The sequence below is a fragment of the Petaurus breviceps genome, unplaced genomic scaffold (assembly GCF_028583685.1).
Source record: "Petaurus breviceps papuanus isolate PSGF00001 unplaced genomic scaffold, PetGlider_PUasm1.0 175, whole genome shotgun sequence".
NCBI lineage: Eukaryota > Metazoa > Chordata > Mammalia > Diprotodontia > Petauridae > Petaurus > Petaurus breviceps.
In genome coordinates this window covers 24,550,398-24,568,779 of record NW_027185764.1, presented here as the reverse complement: position 1 = coordinate 24,568,779, position 18,382 = coordinate 24,550,398, and the positions used below count along the sequence as shown (strand labels likewise).

The window sequence follows — 18,382 nt, the reverse complement described above, 5'->3', positions numbered from 1 at the left end:
CACAGATGGATACAATATACTGCCGAGAGTTATAGGGACAAAGAAAACACATTCTAGGAATAATTGATGGAGAAAACATTTTCATCTAGGGTAGCTGGAAAGGTACATATGGAGGAGGTAGCACTGATTGAATTATGAACAAGAGAAGAAATTTGAAAGATGGGAATAAGAAGGAATTGTATTCTAGGCTTATGAGATAAAATATATGAATGTAAAAAGCAAGAGATAGCCAGTCACATTCAGGAAATAGCTAGTCATTCCGTTGGCATAAAGAGAAGGTGATGTTGGGGCAGCTAGGTAGCTCAGTGAATAGAGCACCGACCCTGGAGTCAGGAGAACCTGAGTTTAACCGTGACCTCAGACACTTAACACTTACTAGCCATGTGACCTTGGGCAAGTCACTTAAGCCCAATTGCCCTGCCTTCCCCCCGCCAAAAAGACAAAAAAAAAAAAAAAAGAGAGAGAGAGAGAAGTTGATGTAAAATCAGGTGGAAAAAGTAGGCTGGAGCCAGATCATGGACTTTAAGTGCTAGGCTAAGGAGTATGAATTTTATCCCAGAGACAACAGGGGACTACTAAAGATTTTTCTGTTGTTTCAGATCTTTTTGATGCTTATTGCTCTTAAACATGCTCCAAATTCCTGATCTGCTTGTACCCTTGGGGACAAACTCTTTTCCTATGAAAGGGGCTCGGAATTGCACTGTTCAAATCGAGTATTTGTTAAATCTCTTTGCTTTTTGCTCCTCAGATATTGGAATCATTTTCTGAAAGGGAGATTAGGACCCCCAACATGCACACAGTCTTGCTAGTCAGTTCCACAGGCAGGGGCACCTAATTCTTTGCCTTTTTCTGTGCTCCCTAAATCAAGGTTCAAAGTAAGAGCAAACTCACCCTTCTGGGGATCCACACCCAAACACACCCTTGAAATGCACACAATCCACATGCCAACTCAATAACATTCGAGGTTTTCTTCCTCTAATGTCCCCTTAGTCTCTGTCGTAGCTCAGTCTTTCTGAACAGGAGGCTAAAAACTCTACATCCTTATTAGGTTCTCCACAGTCTCCATACTCTGATCTCAACACCCTTTGTCATGAATACTCAGGGACTAATTAATCTCTAATCATGCCAAAATGATTACATCAAAGGGATGTTTTGATGCTGCTTAATAAAAGGGTTCAATGGAGTGTTGAGTGGTTCAATGGAGAGAGTGCCAAGCCTGAAGACAGGAAGACTCATCTTCCTGAGCTGATATCTAGCCTCTAACACTAACTAGTTGTGTGACCCTGGGCAAGTCACTTGCCCCTCTTTGCCCCAGTTTCCTCATCTGTAAAATCAGTTGGAGAAGAAAATGGCAAACCACTCCAATATCTTTGTCAAGAAAACTGCAAACGGGGTCACGAAGAGTCAGACATGACTGAACAAAAAATAAATGAGGAATTTGCAGACCTATTAGCTAACTCTCCTTTCCTAAGACCTGAGTTCAAATCTAGTCTCAAATACTTACTAGCTGTGCGACCCTGCACAAGTTAACTCTGTTGACCACAGTTTCCTTAACTATATAATGGGGATAACAGCACCAACTTTCAGGGTTGTTGTGAGGATCAAATGAGATATTTGTTAAGTACTTTGTATAGGGGCAGCTAGGTGGTGCAGTGAGAGCACTGGCCCTCGAGGACCTGAGTTCAAATACAGTCTCAGATACTTGGCACACTTACTAGCAGTCACTTAACACCAATTGCCTCACCTTCCCTCCAAAAAAAAAAAGTATTTAGCATAATTCCGGCATATAGTGAACATTATATAAATATTCCTTTTCCCTGCCCTTCTCAATCTTCACAGCTGTCAGCTTTTCAACTCCTAGGTCCCCAGAGTTTAACATTCAGTAGGACAATGGTATGGTTAGTGTCAAGCTAAAGGAAGATTAACTTGTCAACTGTGGAAAAGATAAATCAGAGTGGGGAAAAGACGAAAAACAGAGAGAACAATTAAGTTACTATAATGGTCCAGGGCTATAATGTATATTTTGTCACCAACTACTATATTTCTTTAATGTCCACTATGTGGTATTCAGAACTAGATTTGGGGAAAGGTAAACAGACACCCAGGATGCAACATGAAGGGAAGAGACAGGGAAGATCTGAGCATTCTCTGTCAGCCAGAAAAGGGATGGGGACAATAAAAGACACTTTTAAAAATGACTTTTTGTAAATGTTCATGTTTTAATGAAAGGCAGTTTGGCATTGGTGGTGGATAGAGAGCTTGCCTCAAAGTCAGGAAAACCTGAATTCATCTCACCTCTGAATGTATGACCCTAGGCAACAAACTGAACCTTCCCAGGGTTGTTTCAGGGATCAAAATGATTATAAAGTGCTTAGTATAGAGCCTGGTACATTGTAAGTACTATATAAATTTTAGGTGGTATTATTATCATTAAAATGAGATTTGAACCCAGCTGTTCATTATTCCAAACCCAACACTCTCTATCTACTACACCACAAAGAAGGTGTAATTTTCTAATACAGAGACTATGGCTGAGAGATGAGTATAATTTAACTAGACCAAGGTCTGATAATGTTTTTTCTACACCTTGATGGTATTATATGGAACACAGAGTCAATACTAGGCTTTTCTTTCATTTTCAAATAGGAGGCATTGTATTGACTTCCATCCCTACCCCAAGAAGCAGAAAAAAGCAACTGTGAAGGGCCTTACCTTGACTAGGCAGCATCTGCAGAATTAAACCTGGGAAATTAAAGTCAGCAGAAATCTTCAGTTTGGGGGTGGCTAGGTGGCACAGTGAATAGAGCACTGGCCCTGGAGTCAGGAGGACCTGAGTTTAAATGTGACCTTACATATACATATGGTACACATATATTTTATACATATGTAGGTATGTATGTGTATGTATATATGTGTGTATCTCTATCTGTCTGGCTGTCTATGTATCTCTGTCTGTCTATCATCTATCTATCTATCTATCTATCTATCTATCTATCTATCTATCTATCTATCTATCTATCTATCCCCCCTTTCCTTCCTGTTTGAATTTGAAGGGGTCAACTCCTCCCTTTCTCTAACAGGAGTATTTAGCAAAAACACATAAAGTGCAGATTCAAAGTGAATTATGACAAAGTAAAGCCAAAGACAGAAAAGCATTTTCTGCAGCACTTTTGCTTTGCCATGCTTATAGCTCTTCCTTCTGCTTGCTATTTCTAGTCATCAACATTTGACTGAGAGTGCTACAGATTATCCTGAAGAATTCAGACAGGGATTTCCTAGGAAGTAAGCAAATCATGGAAGTAGTCTGGATGGGGGTTTAAATCTTCCCTCAGACAGTTAATTGCTGTATGATTCTGGACTCCTCATTTAAACCCTGTCTGCCGTGGGACACTTCCCTGGGACTTAACTATTAAGTCGTAGTATTTCAGGAAATCACACAATGACAGCAAGCCTGTACAAACAGATGACCCCTTGGTTTCTGTTTTATTCATTCTATGATTCGTTTTGTTTCAGCTCAAGGCTGAACTTTTGGACATTGCTATGGAGAACCAGACCCTGAATGACACCCTGGGCTCTTTGTCTGATGCAGTGGTGGGTCTGACGTGCAGCCAGCTAGAGACCCTGTCTCCAGAAGCAGTGCACAACGCAATCTCGACTCTCAACCAGGTCTCTGGGTGGGCCAGGAGCCAGGTCATTATCTTGTCCACCAAATACTTGACCCATGAGAAGGTCAGTTCAGTTCATGACTTCTTGATTGTAGTAAAGGCCACCCAAATATTGGGACAGTTTTTTAAACTATATGGGTCAATATTGGAAACACACCAAAAGTACTTTAAATGATAAATACCAGGGAATTTGGCACCAGTTTAAGTGTCTAGAATCCATATACTTTTTTTGTTTTAAGCAGTTATTTTTAAATTCTAAACTGAGTCCAGGATCTGTGACCTAACCAGGTAGATGTGTTTTCAGTGGATCATCCCACAATTACTTTTTATTTAAAGATAATATGAAAAATGTACTGGACTAGGAGTCAAGCGGTTTGGGGGCGGGGGTGGGAGCTTGTCTAGTCCTGGTTTTGCTGTTATCTAACTGTGACACCTATCCTTGGGGGGTCTTCACATCTCTGGTATTCGCTATTCTCATCTGTAAAATTTGGGAGAGTGATGCCTGCCCCTACTTTCCCTCAGAGGATTGTTGAAAGGCTGAGGTGAAATAAGGGATATGAGGACTCTATCCCTGACGCTTTCCTCTTTTTGTATTTTCTTGCTGGATGACTTCATTAGTTCCCATTGGTTTAATTATCATTTCTATGCAGATTACTCACAGATCTATATCTCCAGCCACAGAATCTCCCCTGAGTTTTGCTTGTGCGTCACTAACTGCCTATTGGACATTTCATGCTGGACGTTTTAAGTTATCCCCAGTGTCTCATTCTTCTTTGTCCCACATCTCCAATAAGCTGCCAAAATCATGCTGTTCATTCCTCCAAAAACATTTCTTGCATCAACCTACTTATTGTTACACAGTCACTACTCCCTTAGTTCATGCCCTTGTCATCTCTTGAATGGTTCATTGTAATAGCTTCCTAATTGGTCTCTGTCTTGAATCTATCCCCTTTCCAATCCATTTCCTACAAGATTTCCCGAGGGCTTTTCCTTAAAAGCAGGTCTGACCTAGTCTCCCTACCTAATTCTCCCCTGTGGCTCCCTACTATGTGAATTTCTCTGTCATTGAAACCTCTTTGCAATCTGGCCCCTACCTACCTTTCTAGCCTCATTATACTTTACTCCCCTTCCCTCACGCTACCATTCAGACAGACCAGCCTTCTTGCCATTCCTCACATATGTCTCCAGTCCTTTGTTTCCTATCTCCCATTCTTGAAAGGTACTCCCTCCTCACTTCTACCTCTTGGAATATCTTCTATCTACACTCAGCTCAAGTACTACCTCTGCCTTCTCTAAATGCTTGGCTGTCCAGCCCTCGCCCCCACCCCCGCCCTGCCCAACTACCTTGCATTTAAAAAATATATTCTGTATATACTTAGTGATAATCATTAAATATATTTTGGCCAAAGTTTGAATTAATCAAACAGACTGCTATGCCTCATTTTACCAAAAAAGGCTCTCTTTCTATGTCAGCCACTCCAGAGACTAGCTAAGACTGGGAGTAGGGTTTAAAACAGACACCCTGAGATCACAAATTCCAAACAGATCCAGCTTTGTCTCGCTCTTGGAGAACCCTTTTCCTTGTGTTAACAAAGCAGAAGAGACCTACTTTATGGCCCTTCAGGATGAAACCCTCAATTTAAGGCACTAATTTGACTAATGGGACTTTTCTTATCTTAAGATTTTCTGAACAAATACCATGTTATGGAATGTTAATGGTAAAGAAATCACAGATATTCTGGATCATAATTTCAATTGACACTTTATCATCTCTCTTGTTTTTCTGTATTTATCATTTATCCAATTAAGAAATTCCTTTCTCATACAATGATTAAACCATTATGGGGATCATAAATTTGTGTAACTCAGCCAGCCCTAAGGGGGATGGTCCTAAAATGTACTTAAGCTCTCTCATCCTTTTGTTCATAAGTCAGGTCTTAGCTCCTGCCTCCTTGTGCAAGTACCACTATCCTTAAGGGAATAAGGAATAAATTCTGTAACTATCTCTTTGTCTCCTTTAACCAAACCTATTCTAGAGGTCGACATTAGACACACATTTTGTCTCTCCTAATAGAATGTAAGTCCCTTGAGGGCAGGGCTATTCATTTTTGTCCTTGAATCCTCAGTACTTAGCAAAGCAGTTGGCATATAATAGTCATTTAATAAATGCCCTTTGATTTATTGATTGCTATGAAAAATATGAAGCCAGGGAGAAATACAAGGGGTTATTACTTTTTGCCCATTATGTTCCATTGACACAACCCCACCTACTCAGCACTAAAGAGAACTAGGCGCCTTCCATTTTCCTTTGTTGTATTTCCTACTCTAAAGTTTAGATAGGTTTTAATGGGGGGGGGGGGGGCGGGGTGACCTAAATCCTGAATTGTCTCCAGATCTCCTTTTAAAGCTTCTGTTCACTCTCCTAGGTCATATCATTCTACAACGTCAGTCAGATGGGTGCGTTGCTGGCTGGTATCAGCACCCAAGCGTTCTACAGCATGGATCCAAAGGAGCTCTCACATGTCGTTAAAGGCACCGTCTCCCAACACGTATCTGATTTGTCACCCGTCCAGCAACAAGGTATCCTCAGTAAGGTAATGAGAAACTATCTGCTAAACAGTAACTTCAGACCAGGGCACTTGGTTTCAGAATCCCTGCAGGTGATGTGTGATTTTGGCTATGGGATTAATTCTGGGTTAGATGGCACCAAATGAAAACAAAAACAAAAAAACAAAAGATTGATTTGCTTGGGACCTCTCCTAACTCTTTAGTAAGTGGCATCTTTCAGAATCTGAGGAGTCTTTTGTGATTCCTCCATTTATAGTACCATCCTCCATAAGGCTGTATTTATTTTATATCGTACATTTACTGATATATCTCTGATTCAGTGATTTCTTACCCTGCCCCCACCAGGAGTGTGTAAATTCCTTGAGGGCTGGACAGTGCCTTGTACAAAGTAGATGCTTAATGAATGGTGATTGAGTAGTAATATTATCTTAAAATACTAGAGCTAGGGGATGGCTAGGTGGCACAGTGAATAGAGCACTGGCCCTGGAGTCAGGAGGAGCTAAGTTCAAATCCAGCCTCAGACACTTAACACTTACTAGCCATGTAACCTTGGGCAAGTCACTTGACCCCGATTGCCCTGCATTTCCCCCCTCCAAAAAGCAAAAAAAAAAAAATTAGGGGCGGCCAGGTAGCTCAGTGAGTAAGAGCACCGCCCCCAGTGTTGGGATGACCTGGGGATCAAATCCAGGCTCTGATACTTAGCACCACACCCAGAAACACCTGGCCATGTAACCTTGAGCAAGTTACTTAACCCTGGTTGCTTAAAAAAAAAATACTAGAGCTAGAAGGGACTTTGGTGTTGCCATCATTTCTTCCATATCCCCTTATGCTTTCCTGCCACCCAAAGGCCAGTTTGGTCCTTAATACAAGATGGTCCTTTGTGAATCTTCTCCACCTCTCCCCCACTGCCTAAAATTAGCACATCAGTGTTCTTAGGGTCCTAAGATCATAGTTGAGAAATGGAAGAGTCTTCAAGGCCCATCTAGTCATCAAAATGTTATGTACAATTGCAGAAATTTCAAGAAGCTAAGCCTAAAAGCCTCTTAATATACCTTATGTACTGTGCTTGTCTCTTTCCTGTTTTTGTTTAGATGCTTGAAGCAAGTGATGTTTCTTCAACAGTCATGGATATACAAGGAGTTTTCTTTAAGGACGTATCTCTCTTTGATTTATGGAAGGAGCCAGGCTTTAACTCTACAGTTGTCAAAGAAAAGGAGCTCAGGAGAAGCCAGGTAATTAGTAGTGACTATATGAGTCTCCTCCTGTAGAAAAGAAGCTCATGCTGGTAAAGCTAACTGTAATTCATCTTCCAAAAGGTAACACTATTTTACTATTGCCATACATGATCAGACAGTGTGGTGTAATGGATAGAGAGCTTGTGCTGAAACCAGTAAGACTCTGGAAGGTAAGTTTAGTCTCTGATAATACAGACTGTGTGACCCTGGGCAAGTCCCTTAACCTCTCAGTGCTCAAAGCAACTTTCTAAGGTCATCAAGTGGCAATTCTTTGCAACTTTGGCACCTTCTGGTGCCAGTTAACATTGATAGAAGAATTTTCTTTCCCTAGGTATTACCTGTCCCGACATGATCAGATCAGATATATGATCCATTATAACAGATTAAATTGGACATTTATAATGAGAAAACTATTCATTAACACTGTGACCATCACGGTGGCTAAAGTGGGGATAGTGGTGTCAGGAATGTCAAAGCAAAATCATGCCATGTTTTCTCAAGTCAGGAACCTCACATATTACATATCATATTATACATTATCACATATTAATGCCTTTATATCATGTTGTATATAAATAGATTTTGAAATATTTGCTGTTCATTTGTTTCAGTTGTGTCCAACTCTTTTTTTTTTGTCTTTTTGGAGGAGGGAAGGCAGGGCAATTGGGGTTAAGTGACTTGCCCAAGGTCACACAACTAGTAAGTGTGTTGCCTGTCTGAGGCCGAATTTGAACTCAGGTCCTCCTGACTCCAGGGCTGGTGTTGTTTTCACTGCTCTATCCAGCTGCCCCATGTCTAACTCTTTGTGATTCCATTTGGGGTTTTCTTGGCAGAGATAGTGTAGTGGTTTGCCATTTCCTTTTCTAGCTCATTTTACAGATGAGGAAACCAAGGCAAACAGGGTTAAATGACTTGCCCAGGATCATACAGCCAGTAAAATGTCTGGGGCTGGATTTCAGCTTAGAAAGCTGAGTCCTCCTGATTTCAGGCCTGGCACTCTGTCCACTGCAGCTCTCTGGTATTTCTCTTTGTCTGAGTATTTATAATAGTGATGTTTAGTCTGGATAAGAAAAATTTAGAAGGGACATACATGGCACTGATACCGTGTTTCCCCGATAATAAGACCTATCCCGAAAATAAGCCCTCCCCTTACTGTGTAAGATTCCTCTAAAATAAGCCCTATTGAGATTGCTACTGTAGTGGAGGTGATCCCCTGTGCTACACGCTACATTACAGTACCCTCTGTATGCACCGTTCCCCCCACCCCGTGAAACGCACGCCCCTCTCTGAGCTGCATCCAACCAGAGCTGCAGCAGTGAGCGCATCATCCTGTTCTTCCCCAGTGATTTGCTTATTGAATAAAGGTACATTTTTTTGTTCACATTTACCTGTTTAATAAAATTGCTGTCAATGTTTATTAAAATAAGCCCTCCCCTGAAAATAAGCCCTCTGGTGTTTTTCTGTCCAAAAAATTTAATAAGACAGTGTCTTATTATCGGGGAAACACGGTATGAGCGTTTCCAGGTTTGAAACTTTAAATATATTATCTCATTTGATCATGGCAAAAATCCTCTGAGATAAATCCTCGTTTTATAGAAAAAGAAACTGAGACCCAGTGAGGTTGGGTAGTAGGGAGTACATAGAGCACACAGGTAGTAAGCGTGTAGGGTAAGATTCTAACACAGGTCTTCGTCAGGGCACATCCAGGGCTATGGCCCTTTACAAGGTCGGACACGAGAGCTGTTATGTAGTAATGGATAACACTTGTTTTACTTAACCCCAGAGGGCAATGAGCGGAAGTTGCTGAGAGGCTAGATGCTAGATCCACTTATGATGAAGATATTGATAATACTAGTGGTGACAAGAATAATAATGATAGTAACATTTATATCGTTCATTAAGGTTTTACGTGGTGCTTTACATAGGTTAACTTATTTGATCCTCACAAGAACTCTGTGAGGTAAGGAATAATGTATTATCCCCATTTAATAGATAAATAAACTGAGGTACAGAGAGGTTAAATGCTTGCCCTGGGTCACACAGCTAAGAAGAGTATAAGGTAGGATTCAAACGTGGATCTTTATTGCTCTGAGGCCTGTGCTCCATTCACCTCACTACCCAGCTGTCTTTTATAGGGAAACACACCAAAAACTTCCAAAAAATTAGAGGTGTCCAAAAATGGAGAACACTACTTCAAGTGGTATTGAGCCTCTTATCAAAGGAAATTTTCAAGTAAGGGCTAGATGTCTACTTACTGGCATGTAGTATACGCAACTCCTGTTCAGGTATTGGTTGTACTAAGTGACTTCAGAGTTCCTTTCCATCTCTAAAATCCTCTGTCAAATAGAGCTGGCAGGCCCCCATCCATCATATGATTTACTTGACTCTGGAAATTACTTAGGGTTAAATTACAGGTTCTATAAAAACAAATAGATGCCCTAGTCTATGAGTTAGAGATTCTGCAACTGTATTTCTCCTTGAAACAGGAGCCAGCTGAATTTATATTTTCTCCTCTGAAAATGCTGGCAGGAGAAGGGTTTGGATATATCCCCTTGGGAGACAGGAATACCTTTCCTTACAACTCTGTTCCAGTTAGTTCTGACCAGGTTCCTTGATTTTCCTCCAAACTTTTTCTTCCCTGGGTGGGGTAGAAATGGAGGACCATGGTAAAGAAGAGGAGTGGAATGTAAATTGGCCCTCAGAAAACACAACCTGATATACTGCCCTTCTAATTAATAAGTAGGATATGAAAAACACAGGAAACAGCATTTCAGACTTGTTTTTCAACATTCTGCTCTATGGCAAACACACCCACACACACTTACTTTTGATTATTCTCACCGTAGGCCTTGTTTCTGTATGATTTTTTGTCAAGAACGATGAGAAAGCCTGATGACCTCCTAAGGTAAGAAAAAATAACCAAACAGTGTCAGTGGGATCCTGCACTACGGTCCTTACCCCAGTGTCTCAGAGTGATATGAAAGGGTCTCTGTGTCCTTTTAATATCCTTCTTGTCTCTAACGTGATTCCCTCCCCACCTCCCCCACCCTCCTCTCCCATCTCTCTTTTCAGTGTAGGGCAGTTGGTTAAAGGAATAACATGCCAGCAGATTGAGAGTATGAGCTCTGACTCTTTTTTGGCCCATTTCAAGTATTTTGAAAACAATCTCCACCTGCTTTCTCCATATCAGGTACCATTAGCAGCTTTTTTCCCAATTCTAGTTCTGTTTCTGCCCATCCCCCATAAGTGGGTTAATGTTGATTGCTCTGGTTGAAGACTTTTTCTTAGGGGTTTTCAGATGCCAGTGATAGTTTGGGGCCAACTGTTTGACTTAAGCCAAGTTTTCTCCAGTTTCATATTTTTAAAGGGGGCAAAGTATCTAGACTTGGTGACCTTTATATCTTGGCAACCAAAGCCAGCATGGCATGATTATTCCAAATTCAAAATTGAACCAAGAAATACATTTATAATGTGTGTAAGGAGGGGAGCGATTGTTTTTTAAATGACTACATATATGCTGATAATTATTTGAATTAAAAAATGTCATCCCCCCACACATACTGCTGTCCTTTATTTTTGGAGTATTTGGTTAAAAAAATGCTCTAAGAATATTTTTCATATAAATCTTTATTTTCCAAATAAGTGAGACTATTTGATACTGTAAATGAGATGTATCATCAGCTTACCTTATTTATCATAGTTTTTGAGAGAGTACAAATGTGACTAGAGTTAGTAGCATATATGTCATGAGCTTAAAATATCTGTAGAACCCAGGGCCTTGGGTAAGGTGCCCCTTCCCAAGTGAATATAAAGAACATTTTTCTTCCCTTTACTTAGATATATTTAAGATTAGAGTTAAAAGATTTCTATACCATTGGTTCACTCCATTCTTTCTTTGAGGGATGATGGAAAAAGAAGACTAATATTTGTTATATAGCTCTATTAGACAAGGCTGTGAAGTTTGTTGTTTTATTATTTTATTCTATTCTACTTTTGAGGCTGTAAAGTTTTGATGAAGGACCTGGCATCTGTTTCTTAGATGTATGAAAGGCTCTGCCCTGCCTAGTTAAATTGGTGGGGATCGGACACTCTGAGACTATGCTTTATCTGTAAAATGGGGCTGATAATAGCACCTCACTCATTGAGTTGTTGTGAGGCTCAAATGAGTTAACATAATTAAAGCCCTTTGCAAACTTTAAAGCACTATATAAGTGCTAGTTATTATTATTAATGTTATTATTTTGAAGAAGTCAAGATTATCTTAAATCACTTGTAACAAGCGAGGCTTGGCTCATTCAGATCTCATGAGGCCTAGAAAACTTCAGATATGACTTTATTCTTTCAGGTTAATTGCTTGGCTTGGAAGTACTGGAAGGAGTCTCGCTCATCTCTGCCTCCCTTTCTCTTATCAGCACTCCCGTAAGTAAACATTGTTGGGATCCTAAACCTGGCTTAGCTACACTGATGGGAACTGATCATTATCCTCCCTTACTTATCTACATGAAGCCCTTCAAAGTTTACATACACTGTCTCTATATTGATTTTACCTTAGACACTTAAACTAGCTGCATGACTCTGGGAAAGTCATTTAACCTTTCTTAGCCTCAGTTTCCTCGCTTGTGAAATGAGGATAATAACAGTGCCTACCTTACAAGATGGTTTTAAAAATCAAACAATATAATAAATGTTAAGCATTTTGCAAAACTAAAAGCATTATATAAATATTAGCTACTATTTTTAAGTGGGAGCAAGCTTGGTCTGTAACCCGCTAGTCCTTTAAATAAGTTGGAGACCTCTGCAATCTAGAAAGTTCATTTTGAACATCAGAATAGAAGTTAGAAGAACTAATAATGAACTAATGATTTAAAGTATTCTAAAGACAGTAAGTTGGGCTTTTCTTAATCTTTTGATGAGAAAAATGAATGCAGTTTTAATGTACAGAATAAAATATAACTCCAGAAAAATAAAGGAAACTTCATCTTCACACTTAGGAATCTAGGAACAATATTTAAATTTTGGGTCCCTGTACAAAAAAACAATCAGAAATATTCTTCATGTCTTGTGAATTGAAGAATTAACAGATGGCTTTTAATTCTAGGTAGAATTTGCAGCTCTACTCAGAAGTCTGATGGAATTGCACATGTTTTAAGTAAAGGTTCTTCATGTTAATTTATTGATGGGTTTTGCTTTCAGAATTTCAGGGCAAACTTCAAAAGAAATGCCCTTCTCTTCCCATTCTCACTTTCCCGGTGTTTCTTACTTTGCCTCCCCATTTGCTTCTCTCCCCGCTCTCTTCTCCATCCTCTTCCACTTCTTTCCCTCTTTAATAATAATAGCAAACATGTATATTAGTAGTTTAAGGTTTACCAAGTGTTTTGCATCTGTTTAGTCAGTTAACCCATAAGCAAACATTTATTCAGCTCATGCTACACAGCTAGGACTCTGCTAGGCATTGTGGGTATCAAACATGGTCTCTGACTAATCGCAGTTTTTAATCAAGTTGAGGAAGCAATCCCCCAGGAATCAACTTGAGAACAATTAAGTACAAAACTATGATTTGACTGATAAAGGCAACAGAAAAACTGTATCCTTCCTCCTCCCTTTCCCTTGCTCTCTTTCCAGGGCCCGTTATCTGGAGCTGGTCTCAGCCTCTCAGTGTGTTCCCTTTCTGATTAGCCTAGGGAAGATCCAGCTGAACACTCTTGTTTTGGATTCTCACAAAAAGAATTCGATTATCAGACAAGTACAGCACTGCTTGGTAAGAAAAGGTCCTTCCTGTCCTGAAAGAGGCCTGTGTTTAACCCATGATGCCTCCATTTCTCTGAGTGTTCTCTGGTGTACAAAGTAAACATTGGTTATTCCTTCTGTAAAGTCTCAGGACCACCTCTTAATCTGCACAATAGGGGAAGGAATGGATAGTAAGTTTGGCAAAAATTACTGGTGTATTCAAGTCTTGAGTTTCAGAAGACCCTGTGGGAATCTGGAGTATCCCCAGAATAGTGAGGAAAATAATATTCTGAAGTAGCATACTTTAAAAAAAATCATTTGGGGCTACTAGGTGGCACAGTGAATAGAGCACCAGCCCTGGAGTCAGGAGGACCTGAGTTCAAGTCTGTTCTCAGACACTTAACATTTACTAGCTGTGTGACCTTGGGTAAGTCACTTAACTGCAATTGCTCTGCTTTCCCCCCTCAAAAAAAAAAAGGAAAAAAAATCATTCTGTTTTTTGTTTTATATCACCTACCTTCCAAATATAAACCTTCCCCATCTTCTCCCCCAAAAAGCTCTGTTGTGACAAAGAATAAAAATGAGAGAAGAGGAAAAAATTAGCTCAGCAAAATTAACCCACACATCAATGTAGTCTGATCATATATACAAACCTATATGTTACAATCTTATGATCTCCCTCCACCTAAAAGGAAAAAAAAAAAACAACTATGCAAAGGGAGGGAGGTACGTTTTGTTATCTCTTCTCTGGGTTTAAGATTGGTCATTGTTATAACATTTATATTCCTTTATAGTTACCCAGTGTTCCATTTCATTTTTTCTTGTTCTTTCCAAATACATTATTCTAAACATTGTGCATGTGAGAATGGTTCTATTTATTTCACTCTGCATCAGATCATACAAATCTTCCTATACTTCTTTGAGTTCTTCACATTTCATTCTTTCTCAGGGTGAAGTGATATTCTTTTACACTGAAGCATCAGCATCCTAAAGAAAAAGAAAGGACCCAGTCTGGCTGATACCACACAAAATTGTAGAGGCAGTGAAGTTTGTATTTAACACTCTCTGCCTCCTTATTCTTCCTCTGCCCCCTTGCCCCTTTTAGCTTATTCTTTTGCCCTAGGAATCCTTCAAGTCTCATATTGTCCCAGTCTCTTCTGTGAGAAAGGAAAGTAATTTGATAGATTCATTTAAAAAGAAGATTTCATGCTGAGTATAATGCTTAGCACCAAAGAATGAGTCTCTATTGATGGCATGTCAGATCTCAGTGGGGAAAAGTTTGGGGGAGCAGTCTTCAAATTACAGGATGTTGGCTGCTTCCCACTCCATGGATGTATGTATAAGACCAACCATATCCATTTAATTCCCTAGAGGGCTTGAAGCAGTCCATTTTCAATGACAGTATATTCAAGCTGTATTAGAAGGGAGATTCATCACGTATCTCTTTTTTAAAAAAAAATAATTACCCAAGTCCATCTATGAAGCACCCACTTTCTGTTTATTTCCTAGCCATCCCCACTCACACAGTTCTATCCCTTGAAGATTTTGTGTCTCATGCATGCCAAGTCCACAATGCAGTTTTCAAAAAACCTGATGCTTGCATCACTGGGATAAATTCAAGTCATTTCCACCTAACCCAAGAGACTGAAGGTCTTGTAACAACCAAAGCATTTGATAGGGTGTAAGTAAAATTATCTCATGTCAAGTGACTATAACAAAACATTCTCCTGGATGTGCCTGGAAGACCGTTTTCCCAGCTTTGGCCTCTTGGTTTCAGAATGATTCTATTACTGATGAATACGATATTGACATCATTGGAAACCTCATCTGCCATTTGCCTCCCGCCATTATCCAAAGTGGGATTCACCCTAGGGCCTTGGCCACAGCAATGGACAGACTCAAATTCTGCACCAGCCTCAGCCCTGAGCAAAAGACTGAAGTGAAACACAAGCTCCTGGAGCTGCATGGGTGAGATGGTCAGCCTTTGGCTTTATCCACATCTTAGGTCAGTCTCTGTTTGTTTTTCCTAGTTAATGGCTTTCCCTCTGTTGTCTTGCTGACATAATGACATAAACACGAATTTCTAACAACAGAGAGACTTTTGAATTGATTCAGAAGTCAGATCCACCTGATATTAGATATTTATATACTTTTCTTTCTGCATAAGGCTCAGGGACCTTTCTCTTGGCTCTGCGTCTGATTCGTTATGTGACCTTGGTGATTCATTTAGCTTGGTTGGGCTAGTTTCCTCATCTGTAAAAGTGGGTTAACAATATCTGCCCTGCCTGGGTTTAAGGGTTATGATGAGGATAGGATCAGATAGGTTGTGTTGAGATAGGTAATCGTTATCAGGCTCTGAAAAATGTTAAAGGTGCTGTATAAATTTCTGACATTATTTTTGGTCTTAATAATGAATAGGGAAAGGGGGCAGATCAATGATTTCATTAGTAAAGGAAATTCCCTCTATCAATGCAGGTCAGGACTTTCTCTTCAGCATATTTTAACTCGAGTCCCAAAGCCCATTTGGCATGAGACTCTCTCCTCATTGGTAGATATCAGTGGACTCAGGAGCTTGAAGAGACTTAAAACTTTTCTCTTTCTCTCTCTCACCAACTCTACCTCATCCTTCATGTGGGCTCAGGTCATTGGTCTCCAACAGTGGGTTTGCCATTTCCTTCATACCAATGAGTTTGGACCCTCTGGTTATGTTACAATTTGAGAGAGTTGCCTAGAGTGCTAAGAGGTTGAGTGACTTGACCAAGGTCACATAGCTAGTATATGTCAGAATTGGGATTTGAACCTATGCCTTCCTGGCTTGGAGGTTGGCTTTATCCACTTTGCCATGCATCTGTCTCTCAAGAAAAATAAAATTAATAATGTTGATTATAAAATTATTAACAAACTATCACTTTTAGGCAAGAGAAATCTCTCTGGGAGAAAACAGAATTCGAAACTGAGAGAAAAATGTCTGAGTTTTTTTGGCCAGGTATCAGGGTGGTGGGTAACTAGGTGGCACAATGGATAGAGTACCAGGCCTGGAGGTAGGAAGACTCATCTTCCTGAGTTCAAATGTGGTCTCAGAGTGTGACCCTGGGCAAGTCATTTTACCCTGCTTGCCTCAGTTTCCTCATCTGTAAAATGAACTGGAGAAGGAAATGGCAACCACTCTAGTATCTTTGCCACGAGAACCCCAAATTGGGTCCCAGAGAGTCATACACAACTGGAAGGACCAAACAACAACAATCAGGGTAGTACTTCTACTTTTCATCAATCTGAATAATAGGGACTACTTTAGCTGAAGGATCCAATCTTTGTGGAGAAAGGGAGAAGCCAAAGTACCAATGTGGTGGGCCCCTTTAGAAGACTCCACCAAATGTGATGTGGTTTTTAGCCACCTCTCTCTCACTTTAAATGGGCTGTCCTGCAGAATTAATTGCACAGAAATAATATCCTGTAATAAGCTGTGGGCTTCTTCCTATCAAATACAAGAGGAAGTTATTTTTGAGCCAGTAAAACTCTCTCATACAAGAAAGTCTCTGTTGCTAACATAGAGAAAACATATGGCTTTCCTCCTACATTCTTGTAATTCCTTGTGGTTTTCAGCTTTTCTCCTTCCTTTCCAGACTCCCTCAAAACTGGACGGCTGAAACAACAAAGGACATTGGGCCATTTCTGGTTCTCTTTTCAGGAGATGAATTAAATGTCATTGCTGCTAAGGTACCTGTCAATCAATCCCTGGTTTCAGATATTCTAGGAGACTGAGTTGAGTGATTAGAGAAAGCAGGTGATATAATATATCAGGGGGCTTACAGTTAGTGAGGTCCAGCTTCTCACTGAATTTTTGGAATGAACTGTTGTACCAGTGAGTTTCAAGCAAGCAGAGAACCCAGGAAGTGGTAAAATAACAACTAAATTAAATCTGACTTCTCCACCAGGACTTCTGGAGAGAGATAGATACAATGAATGGGCTGCCATTCGGTCTCATCAGTACTGCATGTGAATATCTATCCCCACATAATTGCACATACTGTCAGTGTGCACAGATATGTTGCATAAACATGTGCATACAAAAGAATGTACACTCTGAACCACACAACACATGTGAATAGCATGTCTTCTTACACATAAGCACAACACACATTTGCACATTTTTCCAGATACACACATTCGCATCTACCATGAAGAGGATGCATATTTCCAGATACATTTGCATAGACTCTTAATCACAGGTGCCCAAATCTTATTTAATGATACAGGGATTAGGTTTTATGCAGTATAGATATTACAATCCATTATACATTTACACACATTCTTACCCAGAGGTGCCTAAATCTTGTTTGTTGATCCAGGGTTTAGGTTTTATGCCTGTTGTGATAGGAAGAAAAATATCACTTGAATGACATCTTCTCTGTGTCAGAAACTGTAGGTCAAGGTTTTATAGGAGAGTATGATTAATTCTCTGGGTTGATGGACATTCATTCATTCATTCAGTAAACATTTATGAAGTACCTACTGTGTGCAGAGCCCTTTGTGACATGCTAGAGGAGAAACAAAGTCATTATTTCCTGGCCTCATGGAGTTTGTAATCTGGTGGGGGGGTGGCATCATGGGTGATTGTTATGTACAGCTTTAATAAGTACATCAGAGTGGTGCAAAGCAAAGCATTTTGTGAAGCTTTATTTCAGGTTTAAAAAGAAACCCATTTATTCTAGATGAGGTATAATAGTTTCCAAAATCCGGCCCTCAAAATACTATCTTCCTTTTTGCTTTGGTACCTAAAATTCCAGATTAGAGTTCATCCCTATCCCCATCTCTATGAAGGAGGTAATATTCTGATGTCAGGGATTTATGATTTCATTTATCTAGTAACTCCCTCAATCAATGACAGTTAAAGTCCTATGATTTATGGCCTTACAAATACCTCCCTCTCTTCTTTGCAGAGGTGGAGGTGATGGTGGGGAAGACTATGTGAAACAGTACATATACTGTCAGACTTTTTCTGCATGTTGTTTAACATATGAACATTTTGACTGGACTGTATTTGTTCAAACCCAGCCTCAGACTTTTACTAGCTGTATGACTCTGGGCAAGTCATTTTAACCTTTCTAAACCTCAGTTTCCACATTTGTTAAGTGGGGATAATAATAGCACCTACTTCCCAGTGTTGTAGGGATAAAATTAGGTAAT

General features: G+C 39.9%; 1 protein-coding gene across 1 annotated transcript in view; it reads left to right on the top strand.

The window, feature by feature from the left end:
- The window catches only part of OTOA (otoancorin), an 82,349-nt gene that overhangs the window by 16,633 nt on the left and 47,334 nt on the right, over window positions 1–18,382 (top strand). The window contains exons 12-20 of the mRNA XM_069084938.1: window positions 3,514–3,729; window positions 6,092–6,259; window positions 7,325–7,465; window positions 10,315–10,373; window positions 10,541–10,658; window positions 11,814–11,887; window positions 13,091–13,226; window positions 14,973–15,163; window positions 16,819–16,912. Of these exons, the coding sequence (XP_068941039.1) occupies window positions 3,514–3,729; window positions 6,092–6,259; window positions 7,325–7,465; window positions 10,315–10,373; window positions 10,541–10,658; window positions 11,814–11,887; window positions 13,091–13,226; window positions 14,973–15,163; window positions 16,819–16,912 (1,197 nt within the window). The remainder of the gene's footprint in view (window positions 1–3,513; window positions 3,730–6,091; window positions 6,260–7,324; window positions 7,466–10,314; window positions 10,374–10,540; window positions 10,659–11,813; window positions 11,888–13,090; window positions 13,227–14,972; window positions 15,164–16,818; window positions 16,913–18,382) is intronic.